The sequence below is a fragment of the Pantherophis guttatus genome, chromosome 4, assembly GCF_059756535.1.
Source record: "Pantherophis guttatus breed Tessera chromosome 4, ASM5975653v1, whole genome shotgun sequence".
In the NCBI taxonomy this organism is placed as follows: domain Eukaryota; kingdom Metazoa; phylum Chordata; class Lepidosauria; order Squamata; family Colubridae; genus Pantherophis; species Pantherophis guttatus.
The window spans coordinates 31923567-31944403 of record NC_142066.1 but is presented as its reverse complement, the minus strand read 5'-3'; the positions used below and the strand labels follow the sequence as shown (position 1 = coordinate 31944403).

The 20837-nt window shown below is 37.8% G+C and overlaps 1 protein-coding gene across 11 annotated transcripts in view; it reads left to right on the top strand.

Moving 5' to 3' along the window:
- LOC117669136 (protein kinase C and casein kinase substrate in neurons protein 1-like) overlaps positions 1-20837 on the top strand; it is a 62189-nt gene that overhangs the window by 19585 nt on the left and 21767 nt on the right. For 10 of the 11 annotated variants that reach the window (XM_087893931.1, XM_087893937.1, XM_087893939.1 and 7 more), the window contains 5 exons: positions 11822-11889; positions 13956-14112; positions 16621-16856; positions 17253-17414; positions 19944-20119. In XM_087893931.1, coding sequence (XP_087750057.1) covers positions 11822-11889; positions 13956-14112; positions 16621-16856; positions 17253-17414; positions 19944-20119 — 799 coding nt within the window. Of the gene's footprint in view, positions 1-3195; positions 3254-11821; positions 11890-13955; positions 14113-16620; positions 16857-17252; positions 17415-19943; positions 20120-20837 lie in introns of all 11 variants that reach the window. The other variant, XM_087893938.1, reaches the window with a different exon arrangement.

Below are 20837 nucleotides of genomic sequence, written 5' to 3'. Positions count from 1 at the left end.
AGAAGATGTTTCGCTTCTCATCCAAGAAACTTCATCAGTTCTGAGAAGCTTCATCTTCATTCCCAAGGAAAAAGCAGTCCAGTTACCTTTTGAAAAAGCACCTTTGAGGTGCTTAGTTTCCGATAGCTATTGAGTAGCGACCACTGGATAGGTGCAAAAACCAGTTCCTCCTTCCCTTTGACTCATAGGAAATTACACTAAACTGGCACTAACCACTCATTTTGTTAAGCCAGGGTTTCTTTAATTTTTTAAATTAACCACAATTGATAAATTTAGAGGCACAGCAAATGTAATGATGTAATTTTAATTTGAATTTTAAATGGGGGATTTTAACTGTTGGGCCAAATTGTTTAATATATTTTTAAATTGTTTTTAAATTTTGTATTCTAAGTTTTTTATCTATGGCTGTTCACCGCCCTGAGTACTTTGGGAGAAGGGCGGTATATAAATTTAAATATTAAATTAAATTTAAATTCTGCATAAGAATCCAGGAAATGCTGACTTTTACGTTTCCCAAAACAGTGCATCCCTGATTTGTTATTTGAAATTAAAGTCACTTTCAGAGAAGGAATAGCTTTCAGACGTTCAGAAAATTCAGTTGTCTACAGCACATTTCATTTTATGGAGCTGAACAGATCCTGATTTTGCTTTTTGCATCCTTGCTGGGTTGATGCTACTGCTGTGCTCTTCTCTGCAATATGCTATTTATTTTCCAGCCCGCAGTCCCAGTTAACTGCAAACACATGTTCTCCCATCTGCAGCCTTTTCCCATCCCACATTCCTCTTTTTCAAATGTCTTTTCCATCTAGTATTCAATGGATCAGTCCATTTTCAAGCCGTGCTGTCCAAAATCCCTTGGCAGGCTGGCTGGAAGTTCAGGGAGAGGAATGGTGGGGGATGAAAAGGAGAAGCATAAACAAAGCCAAGGAAAGAAAATGGAAACCCACAATCAGGCAAGACTATTATTGGGGCCAACCAAGTACAATTATGGGCAAGATTATATAGTTTTCAGATCCCTTCATCTGATAAAGATCTTAAATAAAGCAGCTGCATCAGGCAAGGCAAATGAAAAGGCAACATACAAATCCAGAAGTGTGCATGGTTAGAGTTTTATGGTGGAGGAAAGGAAAAATCAGACTTCAGTGTACTACCTCAGAGGTGGATCTCTAAATCCACAAATGTTATGCCAACAATTACAGTAGTGAAATGATTTTTTGGCAGGAAATTAAACAGAAGAAATGCATTCTAGCCCCAATCAGTTTAATATTACTTTAGAAGTAAAAAAAGAATCATTCTCTATTAAATCTGTGGTTTTCTAAATGTGTTAGATTTCAACATTTTGGGGGTAGCAATGCAGTACATCTGGAACGAACCAGGGTGAAGAAGGCAGTTTCATTACATGTCATTTGTTTGGATATAAAAACTCAAAAATGCAATAGTTAATCAGCACTGTCGCCAACATTAGACAACAAACCAGTCCATACTGCTGAATCATCACATCAGTGGTTTATTTGGTTTTGGGTTAGCATATTTTGTGGACTCATTGCAAATGGGTTTTAGTTTATGGCTTAGTGTTACTCAGTCAGTCACAGATTAATCAATAAGCCATTGTTTAAAAAATCATTCATATCAAGGTAGGGAAGTGGATATGGTTGTTGAACAAGATTGTGCACTGGAAGTGCGTAATCAAAGGCCCAGGGATCAGAAATAGCCCTTGAGCAACACTATCGGAGACCTGTAATGGTTATTACAAAATTACAATTTTCATGCAATAGAAGTGGGAAATAATGAAATATGTAACAACTGAATTTAATTATAATATAAATCTACATTTGATTAAATAGGACTTAATTGTTTTGTAGGTCCCAATGCACCATTTAAAAATGAAGTATGGCATTGGCCCAGAAAAAGTGAAACACTCCTGCACCAAAATTCTGGTTGCTCTCTAGCTCACCAAAAATAAGCTGATTATATTTGACCCATTAAGTTCCTCCCTATTTCCAGTAATAGTTCCTTTGCTCTAGCAGAATGATGATATATACATTTTTAATTTATGTCAGTTCTTGTTCCAGGTGGCAAAGTATTCCTGTATAAAATATCTCAAAGTTGTATACAGTTCAATTGAGTAATTACATCCAATGGTTTTTGAAGTTCTGTCCCCTTCTTTTGGTGCTTCTCCCAAAGGATTTATTTTTTGAAATTATTGCATCGTGAGTTTCTTCCCTATATGAAATGTGTTTATTCTGCAAAATGCAACAATACTTTTTTTAAAGCCTGGTCCATAATAAATTTTACTTGATAAGTAGGATCCCTACATTTCCTGAAAGGTTTCAAAGAAGGGAAAATCAATCATTAAAATATATCACATCAACAGTATGAATGCCTATAATTATTTTTCTGTTTTTCTATTTAGGTTAACTATAAATTGTTAGGATTTGCTAAACTGACAGAGGACAATTAAGCTTAGAATCTTGTACAATACCTAAGAAAAGATCTGAAACATTTCAGACCAGAAATCTATCTAATCAAGTATATTCAGATGCTTCTAGGCATCCGGTAATTAAGGGTGTGCCTCTTGAGTTTTAGTAAATGACATTAATCTATCTATTGTTGAATAAGTTTAGAAAATTGTGGGCTTCACTTCAAACTCCTGATCTTAAAAGGCCACAGAGTTTTTAGGGATGCTACAAATAGGACAAGGTCAATTTTTGGTGTTGGGGAATACAGATGGCTGCAGGATGCCCACCCAAAGTTGTAATTTATGTATTGTGTAAATAAATGTTTATTGAATTAACTGTGGTTATATGAATTAACACTGTGATCTTATACTCAGAACCATTCACTTTATTAAAAAATTGCTAAACTAATGTAAAGAAAAGCGTAGATACATATAACAATCATGACAAAAATATAAGTATAATTAATTATAATAAAAAAGGAAAGAGTTTGGAAAATTACTAATAGAACAACTTTAATTTTTAGCTATATTATCTGAAAGTTTTCTTCTTTGCCCCTTTGTAAAAGAAAATATGCAAATATTGTCAAACAACACATATTAACAATTCATTGCTAAAGTAAGGTGTAGATACCTACTTTTAGTTATAGTATATGTATATTAATCGATTTCAAATACAGGAATTAATATCTCAAAAGAACTTGTGATTTATTAACACAGTAATCAATCCACACTTACAGCAGCAGTCCTGTTGATTTCAACCCCATATGTGACAATAGGAGGACAAGATCAAATCGGGTCTGTATGACAATTCACTGTCGCCAACATGCCACGGCCAACTTGCTGCAGGACAACTCGCTGTGGCACAAGAATTACGCTATATTAAAAAAATGGTGGAATAGAATCATTAAAGAAAGGATGGAAAAGGAGGGACAGAATGAAATGTGAATGGCAAAAACTAAGAATAATTTTTATTTATTTTAGATATTTAAATAGAATTGTTAAATTCTCCTGCAGCGAATTGTCCCGTAACAAGTTATCTGTGGTAAATTGGCCCATGGTGAGTTGGCCGTGATGAGTTGGCCATGGTGAGTTGGTTGTGGCAAGTTGTCCCATTCCTGATCAAATCATTTTTGTTAATATTCCATATCCTGTGTATCTCTCCAATTACAGTCAAAACCAGCCCTTTATTAAACATTCCCTGAAGTGTCCAATATATGCCTAATTTTAGATCACAGGAAACATTCTGATCTTAAAATGAGATGAATACCTTCAGTGCTTAATCTGCTGAAAGACAGATACTTCCTCTACGCCATCTTAAAACTCTGACCAAACAATTTCCATTAGTGTGCTAGCACAGGACATTCAAACCTGTTATTCTGGAGGTGACATGTATGACTAATATAAATTTTATCTGCTTCTATAAAAAATGATTGGAGCCAGGTCACAGTTAATTCCTCCCCCGAAACTCCAGATGCAGCAAAAGCATCTGGACTAACTAAACAAAGAGCAAACCCTTAAGTTGAATCAACTGCCAAGAAACACTCAGGAATAAATTAAACTCATTTTTAATGCTGCAAAAAGTTTTTAAAAACAGCTTCATCAGAAAAGAGTTGATCCAAATTGCAGTATTTGAGAGATGCAATTTAGATGCTAATTTTAAGCTCAGATTACCCTAGTATCCCATCGCCATTATTTTTCCATATATGGCTTGAAGCTTTGAGTTCAGCTAATCACCATCATTCTTAAAGAGAATTTTCATTAGTTATCCCTTACTTTTCATCCTGCCCCAGATCTAGCCATAAACTAAAAAGGTTCTTTTTTTTTCCTGGATGATTAAAGCTTGGAAGGAAAAAATAGTGATCTCCAAAAATCCAGAGAGAATCTTTGTATGGGCTGATGAAATTCAGGGTGGGATCTGGAGTGCAGTCAGCCATGATAGGCATTGGATTGCCAACTGCCACAAAACTTTATTTTTACCACATTATATAAAACTCCCTTTTTCTGAGCCATGCAATCCTAAATTGATTGACTGGCCAGGTTCTAAGAAATTTAATCTTGTTACTTGGGAACTGTACTTAGAACAACTGCATCACAAGTATTGTGCATCTTAGAACAACTGCATCCTCTTCAAGGATTCCTACCAGGGTGGATAAAAATCAATTATTTTTTTAAAAAAAATAAAAAAAAATCAGATTTTTTTGATTTAAATCGGATTTTTTTGATTTAAATCGGATTTTTTTTATTTTTATCCAATTTATTTTAATAAAAAACTTGGGGTAAAAATCTATTGTAAGATAGTTTTCTATTTAAGATACATAAATAATTTAGTTTATTCAGCATGAAATGGAGCTTAGTTATGTAGCATGAGGCTGTATATTCTGCAACACTGGGACTATCGGTGAGTCAACAGTGGGTCAAAGAAGTAGCAGAGATGACAGTTGCTCTTTAAAAATTATGATTTAAATTGAGTTGATTTAAATCAAGCCTTTTTATTAGTGATTTAAATCATGATTTAAATTGTGATTTAAATCAACTCGATTTAAATCAAATCCACCCTGATTCCTACTCTAAACACTGGAATGTTTCAGTTCTTAGAATATGGTCAATCTTCAAGTACAAATATGAAGTTTTCTTGGAAGGCAGGAAGAAGAAACCCATTTTTTACAGGACTCTGATAGAGAAACAACCATTTTGTGAAAATTAGCTGTTTTGTATCCAGAATGGCATCCCAGCTTTTTTTTTTTTTTTTTTTTTATTGAAAAGGTTTTCAAATACAAATTTTTCCCCCTTTTTCCCCCCCCTCCCCCCCCCTCCCTAACCCCCCCTCCCCACCCTTCCCCCCCTGTGACTTCTTCGTAACAAAAAAAACCCTAATTCATAACAGATTACTTACTCCCTCCTCAAAATACTGACCTTTACTTACTAAAAGTATTATAAATCCCCCTTTATCCATACATTTCAGAAAAGAAGAAGAGAAAAAAAAAACAAAAAAAAACAAACACATTATACTATAACTATTATAAAATAACTCTAATTTAGCATAATAGTGTTTTATATCTATGCATTATTGCAACAATTCAAAACCACCTTCCACTTTAAAACTATACAATAAGTCCTACTTTAATAACATTTCAAAGCGGGCTCCCCATAAAATCTAATTTAACATTTATTCCACTCTATCCATTTCCTCCACTCCCCTAAATGTATCACTTAAAAATCCCTTTTCTTAAACTAATCAGTCTGTAGCTAGCTTATTCACCCACTGTCTTACAAATTTACCATACACAACAATTCTTGATATCTTTAATTCACTGCCCACACTACTTAAATATATATATATATATATATTCCATTATATCTAAATAAAAAAAGAAAAGACAATAACTTTAAATTTATAGTCCATATAATATCTTCTTGAAGTCTTTCCACTGGATTGTTAAAACCAACATCCATAATAGGGTGACATAGCTTGCGGATGCAACAGTTTATTCAAGATCTCCAATCATATCTGCCCCCATCAGTAGTAAACATCTTCTTATATATATAAAAGTAAAAACAACCACCCGAGTGACATTATAATTGTATTCCATATAATAATAATTGTGGGTTTCATCAGGATTATTAATTTCCATCATCGTATTGGGTAACAACCCGATCTTCTGCATGTCCCAATGTGATTCTCTTGCCTTATAATTCAAGATAATTATAATATATTTATCAACACAAAAAGAAGTATCAAAGTAGATAATTCAAAACCATCAATTTGAGGCTCTTTCCATGTCCCAAAATTACGGCAATGCAGAGATCTGCCACTATCCTCAGGATGATATTGACCAATATGTCGCCTCCTCTATGTTTTCACATAATCATTCATATTTTAAAATCACTGGCTTCACTGTTGCTTGGGTTAGAAATTTCTATTTTTGTACAACCTATTTCTTTTTTTGTTTTCTTTTTGTGGGTTTGACCTCCATCCTAATTTTTTGTGTCTCGCATTTCTTTTTTATCCCTTGTATATCCTCTAATTGGTTTCCATGCTTGTCCTTGCCTTGATAAGTCATCACATTAAAATCAGATGGCACTTCTCTCAAATTTGTAGATAATCCAGCTGGGGTATCCGATAAATCCAAAGGCAATTTATCTGGTACAGTCTCTGTCTTTAGTTCCAGCTCCTTCTGCTTATCCTGTATTATATCTGAAGACGTTAAATTCATTTTCAACCTATTTTGATAAAATTCTTCCGCCCTTTCAACAGTATTTAACTGGTATCTTTCTCCTTGATATCTCAATATAATACCAACTGGGACGTCCCACCGGAATTGAATATTTCTCCTTTTTAACTCAGACACCAGAAAGCCAAATTTCTTCCTTTCCATTAGTATCTTAGGTGGGAGTTCCTTGTAAATCCAAATCTTTCTTCCATACAATTGCAAATTAGAATTGAAGGAATTGAAGGAATTTTGCACAATTTTATTCCTAATTTCTTTATCTGAAAAATAGATTACCACATCTCTAGGCAATTGCCTTTGCTTGGCAGTCCAGGAGTTTATTCGATAAGCTCTGTCAATCCTACAAAACACTTCCTCAGGTTGAATCTTTAAAATCCCAGCTAGAAATTCAGAAGATATTTTCCTTAAGTCATCTCTGTTATTTTCCTGCAAACCTCTAAGTCTTATTGCATATTCTGTGAAATTATATTGTATCTTTAGAACCTCTTTTTGAATCCTCTGTTCCAGATATTCTACATTACCAGACTTTTGGTCAGCATCCATTTTAAATTTTTCTTCTGAACTATAATCCTGAATATTTAACAAATCATTTTCAATTTTTTGAATTCTATTGTCCAATTTATCTTGAATTTCATCCATTTTTGACTCTAGTAAATTAGTATTTGTATCCAACCGAATCATGAATTCTGACAATTTTAAAATTTTTTGCTGCAAAAAGTCAAACTTGGATTTCACCAATTCCTTAGTTTCCTGCTTAAATTTTTCAAGTTGCTGATTCACAATCTCATCCCTTCTTTCAATCTCCTCTAAGAGAAATTCTATTATATTAAAATCAGGTTTCTGGGACTGAAGAGTTAAAACTTGTTCCTTTAAATTCTTAGTGGGGGAATCCCCCCCACCTATTTGTTTGTCTGACTTCACAAGCCTCAGTGCCATGTTTCCGCCTAAGCAGGCTTTGTTAGAAGAAGAAAAAAAAAAAAAACAAGACAAAAGACTTCCAGCCAGCAACACTCAAGCCTCCAGGGAAAAAAGAGAAAAACAAAAACAGGAGCGGAGTTTTGTCTACAAATGTAGCCAGTGGTATTTATTCCGCTACATTGTAATAATAAAAAACGGAAGAACTTTCCCTCTCAAACTCTTCTCCAGCCGCGGCAGACGCCATTTTAAAAAGAAACTTTTTTCCTCTTTCTCTTCCTCTATTCTCTTAAGTAATTTTTAAAAGATAAGTAAAATACTTGCGCTTCAGTATTACAGGTCCAGCTCACATTTTCTTTGAGTAATCTGTCAAATTCGCAGGCTTGCTTTTGACGCCTGGCTCTGCATTAGCAGAGGTCTCCCAAAGCCCGGAGCAGCGGCTGGGGATATGGGGCATCTCATCCGCTCCATCCCAAAAGTAAAAGAAAAACTTTTGGGACTCTGCAGAGAGTTCTACCCACCCCTGCCGGCTCTATCTCCGTTTCCTCATGGGAACGGAGTTTTTTCGAGCCGCCGTTCCGTTGTGAAGGCGGCTCTGACAGGCAGTGGAAGCTGACGATCCCAAAGGAACGTCTGGCGGCGGCCAGCAGCAAACAGGAAGTCGCATCCCAGCTTTTTTGATCAGCAAGTTAATAGCTGAACTTAAACTCTTAATGGATCCTTCTATTGACTGCTAATAAAATGGATCTATTTGCAATGGGATCACTCATTGCAAAAAAAAAGAGCGTGGATGCATCTTAAAGACAAGCATGGAAAGTGACACCAAAATCAATATAGCAATTGACAAAAGATGTGAACTTTTATTCAGGGTTTCTTACACTGTACTGTATAAAACTCACCAAATACTCTAGGGGCAGTGTTGAACTATGTAAGTACTATTTAGAAATGTACAATTTCTAAAAGTGCCTCTTCTATACTTCTAAAAAGAGAATGCTGAAATAATGCATGTCATACAATGTTAACTGTAATAGTTGGGATAAGCAACTTCTAAAAGATCAGAAGATAATGTATGGAGAAAGATAATTTCTTAAGATAAACATATGAAGGGTAGATCCTGAAATTGCCAAAGTGATCAGGCAACTCCCAAGGGTTTTATCTATTGCTTTATGAGGTCCAAGATTGGGAATGTCTGAATTGAATTCAGATAAGTAGCTTTGGATTTAATTAAAAATTTCTTCTATAGTTTGCTTACTCCAAATCATCTATGCTGCTAATGCATCAATTTTTATGTGATCTACGTGGTTTGAATCTCTTTTGTAATTAAGAGTTGCAAAAAGGTGCTTATCATGACAAGTATGTTTGCGCAGATGTATTTTCTTACTCCATTTTCTGAAATATGATCAATGGAGTCATTTATTTCATAAATAGAGGGGGGAGATTTTCTACCTCATCTCATATGGGGAAAGTCTGTCTATCTGCATGAAGCTAAGGAACTTGGGCAAAAAAACCCCACCCAGCTTTTCCCAGCTGGTGGGACTTTTAGTCATTGAATCAGGATAAAGCTGGAAGGGACCTTGGAGGTCTTCTAGTCCAGCCCCCTGCTCAAGCAGGAGATCCTATATCATTTCTGACAAGTGACTGTCCAGTCTCTTCTTAAAAAACCTCAATTTTTTTACATACCTAGAGGTGTGTATATGAACAAAGTTGTTCTGATTCAATGTGAGTCACTTTTGAACATTTAAGAGCAAATACTTGCAGTTTTCTTCTGCTTTCAGGGATTGATTGGTTTAGTAAATTTATAGGCCACCTATCTCATACACAAGACTGGATAGCTCACAATAAAACAGAATGAAAAAGAACAAAAGGAACCAGAGTAAAAAACAACAAAAATAACATAAAAATAGCAGTCAAGGAGATTCACAAATACTTTTAACAAGCCGTGAATCAGACTCATCCATGTAATTAAGGCCCCAGGCTCAGTGCAAAATCAGTTTTTTAGATCCTTCTGTAAGGCCAACAGGATTGGGGCAAGTCCGGTGGTGGGATTCAACCAGGATAACAACTGGTTCTCTGAGGGTGTGCTTCACTTGCACGTGTGCCAAACACGCTTCACATGCACGCAGTGCGTTTGAAAACAGCTCTAAAATTTACCTTCTACTGCAGCCCCGGTGAATAAAACAGCTAAGGCGTGGCAATCCGCTCTGCCGTGCCTTAAGACAAAGGAAATATAGGTCGGTATAGCGCAGGGGAGGGAGGGAGGGTCCAGCTGATCATCGAAGCTACCAGTTCGACCGAACCAGTCTGACAGGCTGAATCTCCTGCCAGATCTTACAGGATGGATAGACACCACTGGGGAGAGATAGTCCTGTAAAAAGGTTCTTATAATGGTGGGCAAACAGATACCCATAGGTCATTTGCAGTCCCCTTTTTATGGTCTTCAGTCCTTCCCCAAAAATCTGTAAAAACCAACTTGACATCTTCCTGTCATGGGAACTGCACACATTTGGAAGAGAGAATGAGGGGCAAATAAATGTAAGAAGGGTCTTGAGATTCTCCTTTTTCATAGGGAGATCCCACTTTATCAGATTACCCTAATAAACTGCTTTTAAATGATCTTCTGACTCGGTTGCTTATTGGAAAGGTAAACCAAGGCAAAACCTAGGGCCAGATTTGGCTATCAAAAGCACGTGAAAACTGTAATGGAAGCCCTAAAAAAAACTTTATCATAATTTTAAATTCAAAGAATTTCATTCTCATCAAATGCCCCAGGACAGGAGGGAAATTAGAAAACCGAGCCACCCTCAACATGTATAAGAAAGCACCTTCCACTTTCTATAAACTTCTCATTTCTGGATACTTCCACTTCCCAAAAAGAGTACCTCCATTTACCAAACGTTTGCCTGAGAGACAGGAAGCTGTATCATTGTACCCATGAAGCTGTGCTATTTTAACACAATACTCTTAGACTGGCCAGGCAAAGTGTGATAGCCAAAGCAGCATTCATCTTGATTAGGGGTTAGTCTTAGCTTGGTTAATTTATTATTCAGGGTTTTTATACAAACTAATCCAAGGAAAATAAATGAAATTATATTCCATAAACGCAGGATTTGGGTGTCCTACCCAGTGCTTTGGTTTATGAGGAAGCTCTTGGAATTCAGAGAGGTTGTTTTTTTTTAAAAAAAAAATTGTGTTTTACTTGAAAATATTGTATGTAGATTAGATGGTATATTTGCCATTAACTGGCTCATATTTAAATCAAAAGGATCTATTATTTATGGAAGGAGCACATTCTCTCCCTACATCTTTTAAAAGTCCAGGGTTTCCAAAGAACTCTGGAGAAGAGAACAAAGTAAAGAGGGAAGATGTTGTTATCTACAGTATATAATCTAAAGATGAATGTTAGCTCTTCAGGGTAGTCCAGAGAAGAAGCACCATCACGAGAACTAACTGGTCTTTATTATAAGATCACAGTAACAGAATCTTGCAAAACTGGTGATCACTTTTAAAGCCCTTCATGGCATGAGTCCAGGTTTCTTGAAGGACCGTCCCATCCTTTTCGTGGGATGGGCCTGTCCCACTCGTGCCAACAGAGGAGGCATGATGCAGGTCCCATTAGCCCAGGAGGAAGGTCTTCTCTACTGTGATTTTTGCCCTCTGGAACATCTTGCCCTCTGATGTGAAACTGGCCCCAACCCTCCTATCCTTTCGTAAAGACCTAAATACCTGCTCTGCAAGTTGGAGAACAGCACAGAGGAGTTGGTTGGTTGAGTAACAACAAATCCCTCCTCCCCCATTCCACTTCCACCCTCTCCATGTGTCCCTGATTTTAATTTTTGGTTTTAATTTATTCATGTTTTAATATAGGTGTAACTTTTATGTCTGTAAGCCATCCAGAGTTACCTTATGGTAAGATGGGGGAACCAATAAATTTTATAAATAAAAAATAAAATAAAACTCTTAAGTATTTTCCCCTCTTTTCTTTTTACCCTTCAAAAAAATAGAGAGGGATCCTTATGTAACACGTCCCACATCCTTCTCCTTTGGTGGGCTGAGATATCAGTCTGTAGCTCTCCCTTCTGTCTTCCAAGGTCATTCTCACATACTATTAAATTAGATTCTTCATTATTACATCTGAAATATATTTCCAAAACAATTGTTGAAGATGAGACTTTTATTTGATATTTTTGGATGCACTATGAAATGTGTTCCCTCTAAACAGGTGACACTATGTCTGTGATATATAGCGAGGTGGCTGCCGATGAGCCAACTACCAACAGCTTCTGGATGGTGAGTATCTGACAACAGGGACAGGGTGGCAGGAGGGGAGGAGGTTCAATTTATGTTTATGCAACTTGTTTGACTCATTTACTGAGCTAGCCCATTTTAGATCACCAGAATACCTTGAATCTTAAACTAACCAAATGTGTGAGTTTGCACCACATGCCAAACTACAGAACAAAAATACAAAACAACATCTGGTGGAGCATATTGTGTGAACCTGGCCTCTGAGAACGATGGAAGACATCTCAAGTGACCTACCTTCCTTCCTTCCTTCCCTCCGCACTCCTTTCTTCCTTCCCTCCCTTCTTTTTTACTCCCTTCCAACCCCTCCCTCCCTCTTTCTTTCTTTCTTTCTTTCTTTCTTTCTTTCTTTCTTTCTTTCTTTCTTTCTTTCTTTCTTTCTTTCTTTCTTTCTTTCTCTTTTATAGGGCCACCCAACTTGGCCCTTATTATTCTGGATGGCTAACATGTTGATAAAACAATTTTAAAAATCTATTACCAAAGAATAAAAAACCAGCATTGGTCACCAAACAAAACAATTAATAGAGACCTCTCAAGAAGCCATCTAACCTTCAACCTTCACTTCCAACCAGGGTGTTAATGCTTTATGAAAGGCCAGCAAGATCAGGTCTAATCTGATCTCAGGAGGATATAGTGTTCCAGAGAAAAAACACTATGAGGAAGGGAAAAATCATCTTTAATTGAAGGGGTCCAGAGTGTGCCCCCTTATTGGACCTAATAGGGCGGGGGGAAACAATCAGGAAGAGGCAAATAACCCAACCTCATATTATGGGTTACAGCACTTCATATTTTTTTAAAAAAACATTTGTTTGCTTATTTGCATCCTGCCTTTATTATTTTTACAAATAACTCAAGGTGGCAAACACACTTCCTCCTCCTATTTTCCCCACAATAACAACTCTGTGAGGTGAGCTGGGCTGAGAGAGTGACTGGCCTAGTCACCCTGTTGGCTTTCAGGCCTAAGTGGGGGACTTGAACTCACGGTCTCCTGCTTTCTAGCCTTGTGCCATAATCACCAGATCAAAGTGGCTCTGAATTTCATCCAGAAGCACAATGACAGCTTGTGCAGGTCTCAGAGGAGAGGTGTAACATGGGCATCCCAAAGACCACCTGTAAGCTGCCCATTCTGCTGAATTCTGCAACTTCTGAACTGGCTCCAAGGGCAGCCCCGTATGAATTCCTTGGGATAAAAAGCAGTGAATCAAGACTACATGACATTGACGAAAGGGTAGCAAAAAGATAAATTGGGAGAGCTGAGGTGCTGAAAGTTTCTGATTTTCCTAAAAGTAATGAAGGCATGTCCAAGTTGTAAGCTAGAGTAGAAAGTTGAAAAAAAAATAGAAAAAAGCAATAACAGTCCCAAATTGCTGTGAAGAAAATCACATTAGGACATCAACAGTCTGCTTATTCAAAAATTCCCTTTCTCTTAATGCGGATTTTTCATTATCACATAACTTGATCTTAAACAGGAAAAAGAACTTGACTATAGCACTGCAAACTTCAGTATCAGAATTTTCTGTTATGTCTGGCTGCATTCCTCCCCTAGAGTTTTTTAAAATAAATGATAACTTAAAAGCAGTGTTCCTTGAACTTCAGACTAGCTACTCATACTTTAGCCTACTGTGTTGAGTGAACCCAACTCATAATTTATGGTTCTCTGTGTTGTGCAAATTCAGAGAACTGGGTTAATTGAGCACTCTGTAATTTGGTAAATTATGGATTAGCATGTTGTGCAAAGACTTCCAGTTTTGAAAACACATTTATCCCATTACTCTATATTCTTTTAAAATAATTAAAAGTCATAATACCTAATTTATGCTTGTTTTTCTGGAACACTTAATGATAGTGCTTGGGATTCTCTGTTTTTCAAAAACCTCAAATGGGGTTGGTTTGATTCTGGTTGGAATTCACAGGAGGACCCCAGAGGAGGTAGAACTCTGTGGGATTTGGAAGAAAAGGCATTAAATGATAGGCATTGTTTTGAAGGGGCATTCCTGCACCACGAAACTGGGACCGCTCCCCAACCCTTCTTCCTATCCCTTCTCCTGCAGCCCAATCACTACCAGAGCACAGTCAAACGTCTGGATGATGGGTACCGTGTCTGTGACCAGATTGTAGCTTGTTTCCAGGAACGGGCAAAGATTGAACGTAACTATGCTTTGATGATGGATGAATGGACTCGCAAATGGCAGCCCCTTGTTGATGCAAGTGAGTGGTTTCATCCTTTTTCTGTGGGTGTTCCAAATTCTGGTTTGCTTTATATGCAGGTTTCATTTGAAAGAAATGGGGATCAGGAGGAAAAACTGATAGAAATGTATGTTCTAACTGTAAATTAGTATGCTTGTTATTTCCTTCAGGATTAAGGCCAACACTTTGCCACACCTAGAATGTTACTTGCAACATTACTAGAGTGTGTTGTAAATCCAACCTTTCTTGTGTCTTTGATGCTTGTCCATGTCTCCAAGTTCTGAGTTATGCAGTTTTACCTGATTTATTTCTGTAGGCAAAGCATCAACCCACCACAAAAACAGAAAGCAGTATAGGGAGTTAGGGGAATTAATTATTATCCCACCAGCCTTTTTGGGTCTTTCCCCACTTATACCTAACTATTGCCCCAAAGCATCCTTGCAACATCTTTTTCCTACCATGTGTCCCAGTGGTGGGTTGCTCCCGGTTCTGTCCGGTTCTTTAGAACCAGTAGTAAAAGTGGTGGGAGGCGCTGCCCACCCGCCCAGACGTCATAATTGACGATCTGCGCATGTGCTCCCGTTGTGAACCGGTTGTAAAAGTAAGTAGAACCCACCCCTGATGTGTCCATGATGCTGCCTTCAATTTGTCCCCAGTCCATGTGTGAAACCTATGTTAAAAGGTATTTCCCTTTTAGTCCAAAAACATTCAAGGACAACCTCAGATTTTGTCACCAATTACACATAATAGCGATTGCAATGATTAGGAATTGTGGAAGCGAGGGACAGCAAATATTGTACAGTTTTCTAGAGATCACATGGATGTAAAGTATTTCAGCTCAGCAGCGGGAAAAGTCTCTTTTTTTCTATTTCAAGATCCACAAAAGTTTGTTTTTGCCATAAATTTTTAGTTCATTCTTTTTATTCCTAGAATATAGTATGGAACCATTTCAAAAAATGTTCCAGGAAAATTCTCCTTTCAACTTTCCCAGCCATGCTGTATTTATTTAGAATGTTGATATAGCTAGTCATAATACTATAATGCATTTCCTGAAACTAGCCCTAGTTGTAACTTCAAAAGATAGGTGGATAATTCCCATGATATGGGACTGGGTGATTTTTTTCCCCTTTGAAGTAATGATTTCATCTTGATAAAGTGTATGGGAGGATAAATAGTTCTTACGGGATGGTAATACTTTGCTCTGATGCCTACAGAAGAAACTGGTTTTCCATGGATAGTTGCTGTTGACAACCGATGCAATTGAAAAGCCGAATAAATCGTGCCTTTTAAAAGTTATCTGAGAAAGTCTAGCTGTTCTATATTCCAGAGACTTGCCCTTCGGCATTTTAACATCTATTATACGAGAATGCTGTTAGGTTTTCTTTTGTTTTTAATGTACCTGAAACTGCAGTCTTGAGCAATTAGTAAAATGCTGGGACTCATCTGCAAATAATTCAGGATACATATATTTTTTGGAATTATCTCCTAGAGGCCAGGTGATGTCATTCCAAAGGATGCTATCATCATATTATTATAGACTGTAAACCATAGTTGGATAGTCTGTGGTCAGGAAGTGTCCTGTCAAAAATCAATAATAAATGTTGCACTATAGAAAATCTTGAGGTCCATTTCTGTAGCCCATGAGCATAGCTGAAATACCTGATATAAAATTCATGGCTGCCTGTTGGCCAATGGTATTTGCAAGGTGTGATTTAAAAAAAATCAAGCTGTTGGCTGTGATAAGGCAATCAAAGCACCGTGATGAACATAAAAAAACAGATGGAGTTTCAATTACACAGTCACAGCTGCCATCTTTACTTTTTAAATCATATTCTATAGATACTCCTACAACTGCCATATCATTTATCTGGCTGATTCCACTTAAATAGTAATAGCAGTTAGACTTATATATCACTTCACAGTGCTTTATAGCCTTCTCTAAGCAATTTACAGAATTAGCATATTGCCCCCAACAATCTGGGTCTTCATTTTACCAACCTTGGAAGGATGGAAGGTTGAGTCAACTTTGAGCTGGTCAGAATCAAATTCCTGGCAATTGGCAGAATTAGCCTGCAGTACTTGCATTCTAACCACTGCACCACCATGGTTTTGTGGTAAAGCAGCACTTCTCATGTTGCCCCCTTCAAGATGTGTGGATAGCACAGGTGGCTGTGGAATTCTGGGAGTTGAAGTCCAAATGTGGCCAAGGTTGAAAAAGACTCTTTTAGAGTAGGCCAATTTCTGTCTACCAGTCTGAATATGGATCTCTGCCCACCTTCACTTCCCATGCACTGACATCTGTGTTAGTGAAGAAAATCCCCCACATGATTACAGCAGAGTAAAAGTTTCCAGTGAAGTCAATTTTTTAATGACTTCTCTACCTAGATCACTTTTCCAGTTCTCCAGTTCCTCAATAAAGCATCAAGGTTGCATTCTTAAAATCCCAAGAAATCACTTGTTCTCAATTTTGCTGCAGTGAAGAAATTTATGAATTCCTGTCATTCCTTATCTTTCTTCCTTCACTTCTAGGTCCAGCATATGGTTCCCTACTCCGGGCATGGCAAGCTTTCCTGGGGGCTTCTGAGCGGTTAAGCAGACTACACATGGAGATGCAAAGGGCTTTGGTCTCTGAGGATGCTGGGCGTATCCGATCCTGGCAGCACGACTCCTATCACCGCAAGCTCTTTGGTGGCTTCAAGGAGGCTTGTGAGCTAGAAAATGGTTTCCAGCGAGCTCAGAAACCCTGGACTAAAAAGCTCAAGAAGGTAGGGAGAACCTTTGGGAATTCTCTAGGTGTAGAGATAGGTAAAGACATGGAGGAAGAGAATCCAAGGATTTAGGTTTGTTTAGGAAGCAGAAGAAGTCTGGTGAATCAGGTTTATTTTTATTGTGAGTTTGTATTTCCCTTTCCCTTTATCCCTGATCTGTATCCTTTTCCAACCAGGTCCAACATGAAGCAATAGAATGAGGTTGGATGGAGTCCTCAGTTTATGAATAGTAGGAGGCTAGCATTGGCTGCCTATGTAGACGTATAGATTAAGGGTATATGGAAACTAAGGGTATATGGAAAATTAAGAAGCAGGATTTCTGGGACTACTGGGTCCCAACTGTCCTGACTTTTCATCCCTTTCTTCCTCATCCTCTTCAACTTCTACATTCAGACAGAGAAGGCCAAAACTCTTTATCACAAGGCCTGTCGCAAAGAGCATATCGCAACACTGCGGGAGAGTGGAATTCAGGCAGCATCGGGGACTGAAATATCTCCAGATCGGCAACGTGCTTTGCGGGAAGAACATCAGCGTTGTAGCCAAGAAACCAACAAGGTAGGGGAGTTTTCCTACCTCTCCATCTTCTCCATTGCTTCTGGCTGGTGGGGCAGTTTGTCAGATAGGCCAACTACAATGGCTAAAATTGTGGCTGGTATCTCCATCTATTATATGCTACTGTTGGCTTCACCATCAGCTGGCCATGACAGGTAGTCCTCAATTGACGACCACAATTGAGTCCAAAGTTTTTGTTGCTAAGTGAGGCATTTGTTAAGTGAATTTTGCCCCATGTTATGAACTTTCTTGCCACAATTGTTAAGTGAATTGCTAGAGGTGTTAACATGGTTGTTAAGTGAATTTTAACAGAAGGTCGCAAAAGGGGATCACGTGAACCCGGGAAACTGTAACTGTCATAAATGTGAGTCAGTTGCCAAGCATCTGAATTTTTTTTAAAAATTGTTTAAAATTTTTATTAAACGAACATTAAAAACATTGGATATAATGTGACCATCCCAGTCTTATCATGTCTATACATATTTTTAACATAACAACAAATATAATTATTATTTAACATGCATTACTATTTTGTTCTTATATACATACCCCTTGTTTAAACAAATTTACATATTTGTCTAAATATTATCCAGTACCCATTTTACAAGCGTCTGAATTTCGATGACATGACCATGGGGAGGCTTCAATGGTCATAAGGGTAAAAAATGGTCATAAATCACTTTTTTCATTGCCGTTGTTACTTCAAACGGTCACTAAATGAACTGTTGTAAGTCAAGGACTACCTATATTTTGTTTAAAATATAAAGCAGAAACAGAACTACAGTTCCCAGCATTCTTCATTTTAGCCAGAGTGGCACAAGTTGTTCTGAGTTATATTTTAGCAACATCTAGAGAATTAACAGTTCCCTGATACTTTTATCAAATATATCAATTGACTGGCGGGGTAAGAGAACATTTTCCTCTCTTATGCCTTCAGTATAGGGGGGTCTTTGACTTAGGACATAATTGGGACCAGAATTTCCATTCCTAAGCAAAGTAGTTAAGTTAGTGATACCCAATGTTGTGTCCTTTTTTACCATGGTCATTAAGCAAATCACTGCATCTGTTAACCAGGTGGTTATTAAACGAATCCTGCTTCCATCTTTGACTTTGCTTGTTGGAAGCCAGCTGGGAAGGTTGCAAATGGTGATCACATGAACCCCCTCCCCCCAAAAAACCTACAGTTATTGTAAATAAATGCCCAATTTGATCATATGACCATGAGGTTGCTGCAAAAATCATAATCAGAGCCTCGGTGGCGCAGTGGTTAGAGTGCAGTACTGCAGGCTACTTCTGCTGACTGCCAGTTGCCTGCAATTTGGCAGTTCAAATCTCACTAGGCTCAAAGTTGACTCAGCCTTCCATCCTTCTGAGGTGGGTAAAATGAGGACCCAGATTGTTGGGGGCAATATGCTGACTCTATAAACCACCTAGAGAGGGCTGTAAAGCACTCTAAAGCGGTATATAAGTTGAAGTGCTATTGTTATAAACGCGAGGACTGGTTGTAAGTTTTTTCAGTGCCATGGTAAGTTGAACAATTGCTAAATCAAGGGTTGTAAATTGAGGTCTATTTGTAAAGTATTTTTTACTGTGCAGCAATGATTGAGATCTTTTGCTAATATCTGAGTAATGTTTGGGACTTGGGGATTTATCTGGAATAAAAAATCCACAATGATTTAAAGCAAACAGTTTTTCTTTTCTTTGATTGGAAATGCAATTATGCAGAACAATACCGTTGTTGCCTGAGTGCAGCAAACTAAAAACAAAATCTGTTTGAAGAACAGTGTGACCTTTAAATATTCTGGATTGGGTTCAAAAAGAAAATTAAATAATTATGAATTGCAGATTTTGTTTCAAGTCAGCCAATTCAAACCTTTTTGCTCATCAAGATGCTGGGTGTGCAGAGTTTTTTTTACCCAGAATTGCAGAACAGTAAGAGCAAATTACAAACACATATTAACAATGTGAAGGACACAATTCTACACATACAATGTATATATAACAAAACATTTCACACAAAAGCTAGTATCCCCACCAAAATCACCTCAAATATTACAAAGTGTTGACAACCTCATCCCAAGATCTCACAGGATCTCAGAAATCTCAAGAGATTTTTTGTGAGATTTCATGAACTTGTAAACATTCAGCAATTATAGACCCACATACACACACATATATATTAAATGGTAATTTAATTTGGAGTGGTATGATGCGATTTGAGTGGGAGTGCATATTCTAACACCCACAGGCACTGATCTCTGTCTACCTCCTACATTTGTTCAGGTTCCCTGGTCTAAGGCAGGAGATAACCCATCAATCTTATTCAGCTCCTCAAAGCAGATGAGTTTCTTCCTCCCTCTCCCTGCAATGCAGCAAAACCAACCAGTCTGGTTACTGTGGACCACAAGGAGTGGCCTGCAGCTGAAGGAGCATTGCCTTGTCCAAGACATCTGAGAGCACATGCTTAGGGATGGGGATCCCAAAGATTGGAGAATTTGAAAGTATATGAATTTTCTTGGCTCTGGTCAACAGATCCGTGAACGTTATGAGAAGGCCCTACAGGAGCTCGACCGTAGCAGCCCTCGCTACATGGAAGAAATGGAGTCTGTGTTTGAGCAGGGGCAGGTTCTGGAGCAGAGACGGATTGTCTTCCTCAAAAGTGCCTTCCTTGCCCTGCATCGGCGTCTGGATATGACTGCAGATTCCAGGTGTGGAAAAAGGAGTCTTGCATCAGGCCCCAAGAATAACATATAGAGTTGTTTCTTTATTGTTGTTGGCCTGCAGACGGAATCTTGCCTGACTAAAACCACAATCTGCATAGTTATAGATATATTCTGTGAACTGCTAGGGAGGTTTGTCTTTGTCCTCTTCCTGCCTACCAGACATTCCAAACTTCACTGCCCTTTTGCCTTCTGGATTTCCTCTTATGAAAGAAGCCATTCCTCATTAAAAGGGATGGTAAAATGGCCATTATTGGACACCAGGAGCATTTTTTAGTTAAAAATGCAATTTATCTACTTCATGCCTGTCTGGAATTCTGGGAGTTGAAGTCCACACATCTTAAAGTTACTAAGGTTGAGAAACAATGATCTACTCTGTCTATCCTCATGGATGCCAGATATGGATTACTGGCTAAAAAGGGATGAAAGGCCACTCCTCCAGATGTGCAGTACCACCATTTGCCATTAGATGGAGGAATAAAGCTAAGGGTGATCATTGAGGGATCAAAAAAGTCAAGATGCCAACTTTAATTATACAGTCAAACCATCATCTTGACTTTTTTGATCAGAAGATGACTGGATGCTTCCTTCATTCCCTTGAATCTATCTCTCCACAGGAAAACTATACCGTAGATGTCTTCTGCCCTTTTTACTAGAATGCCACATTCCACAAAAGAACTTGTAATTGATTTACAATTAGGTAGTC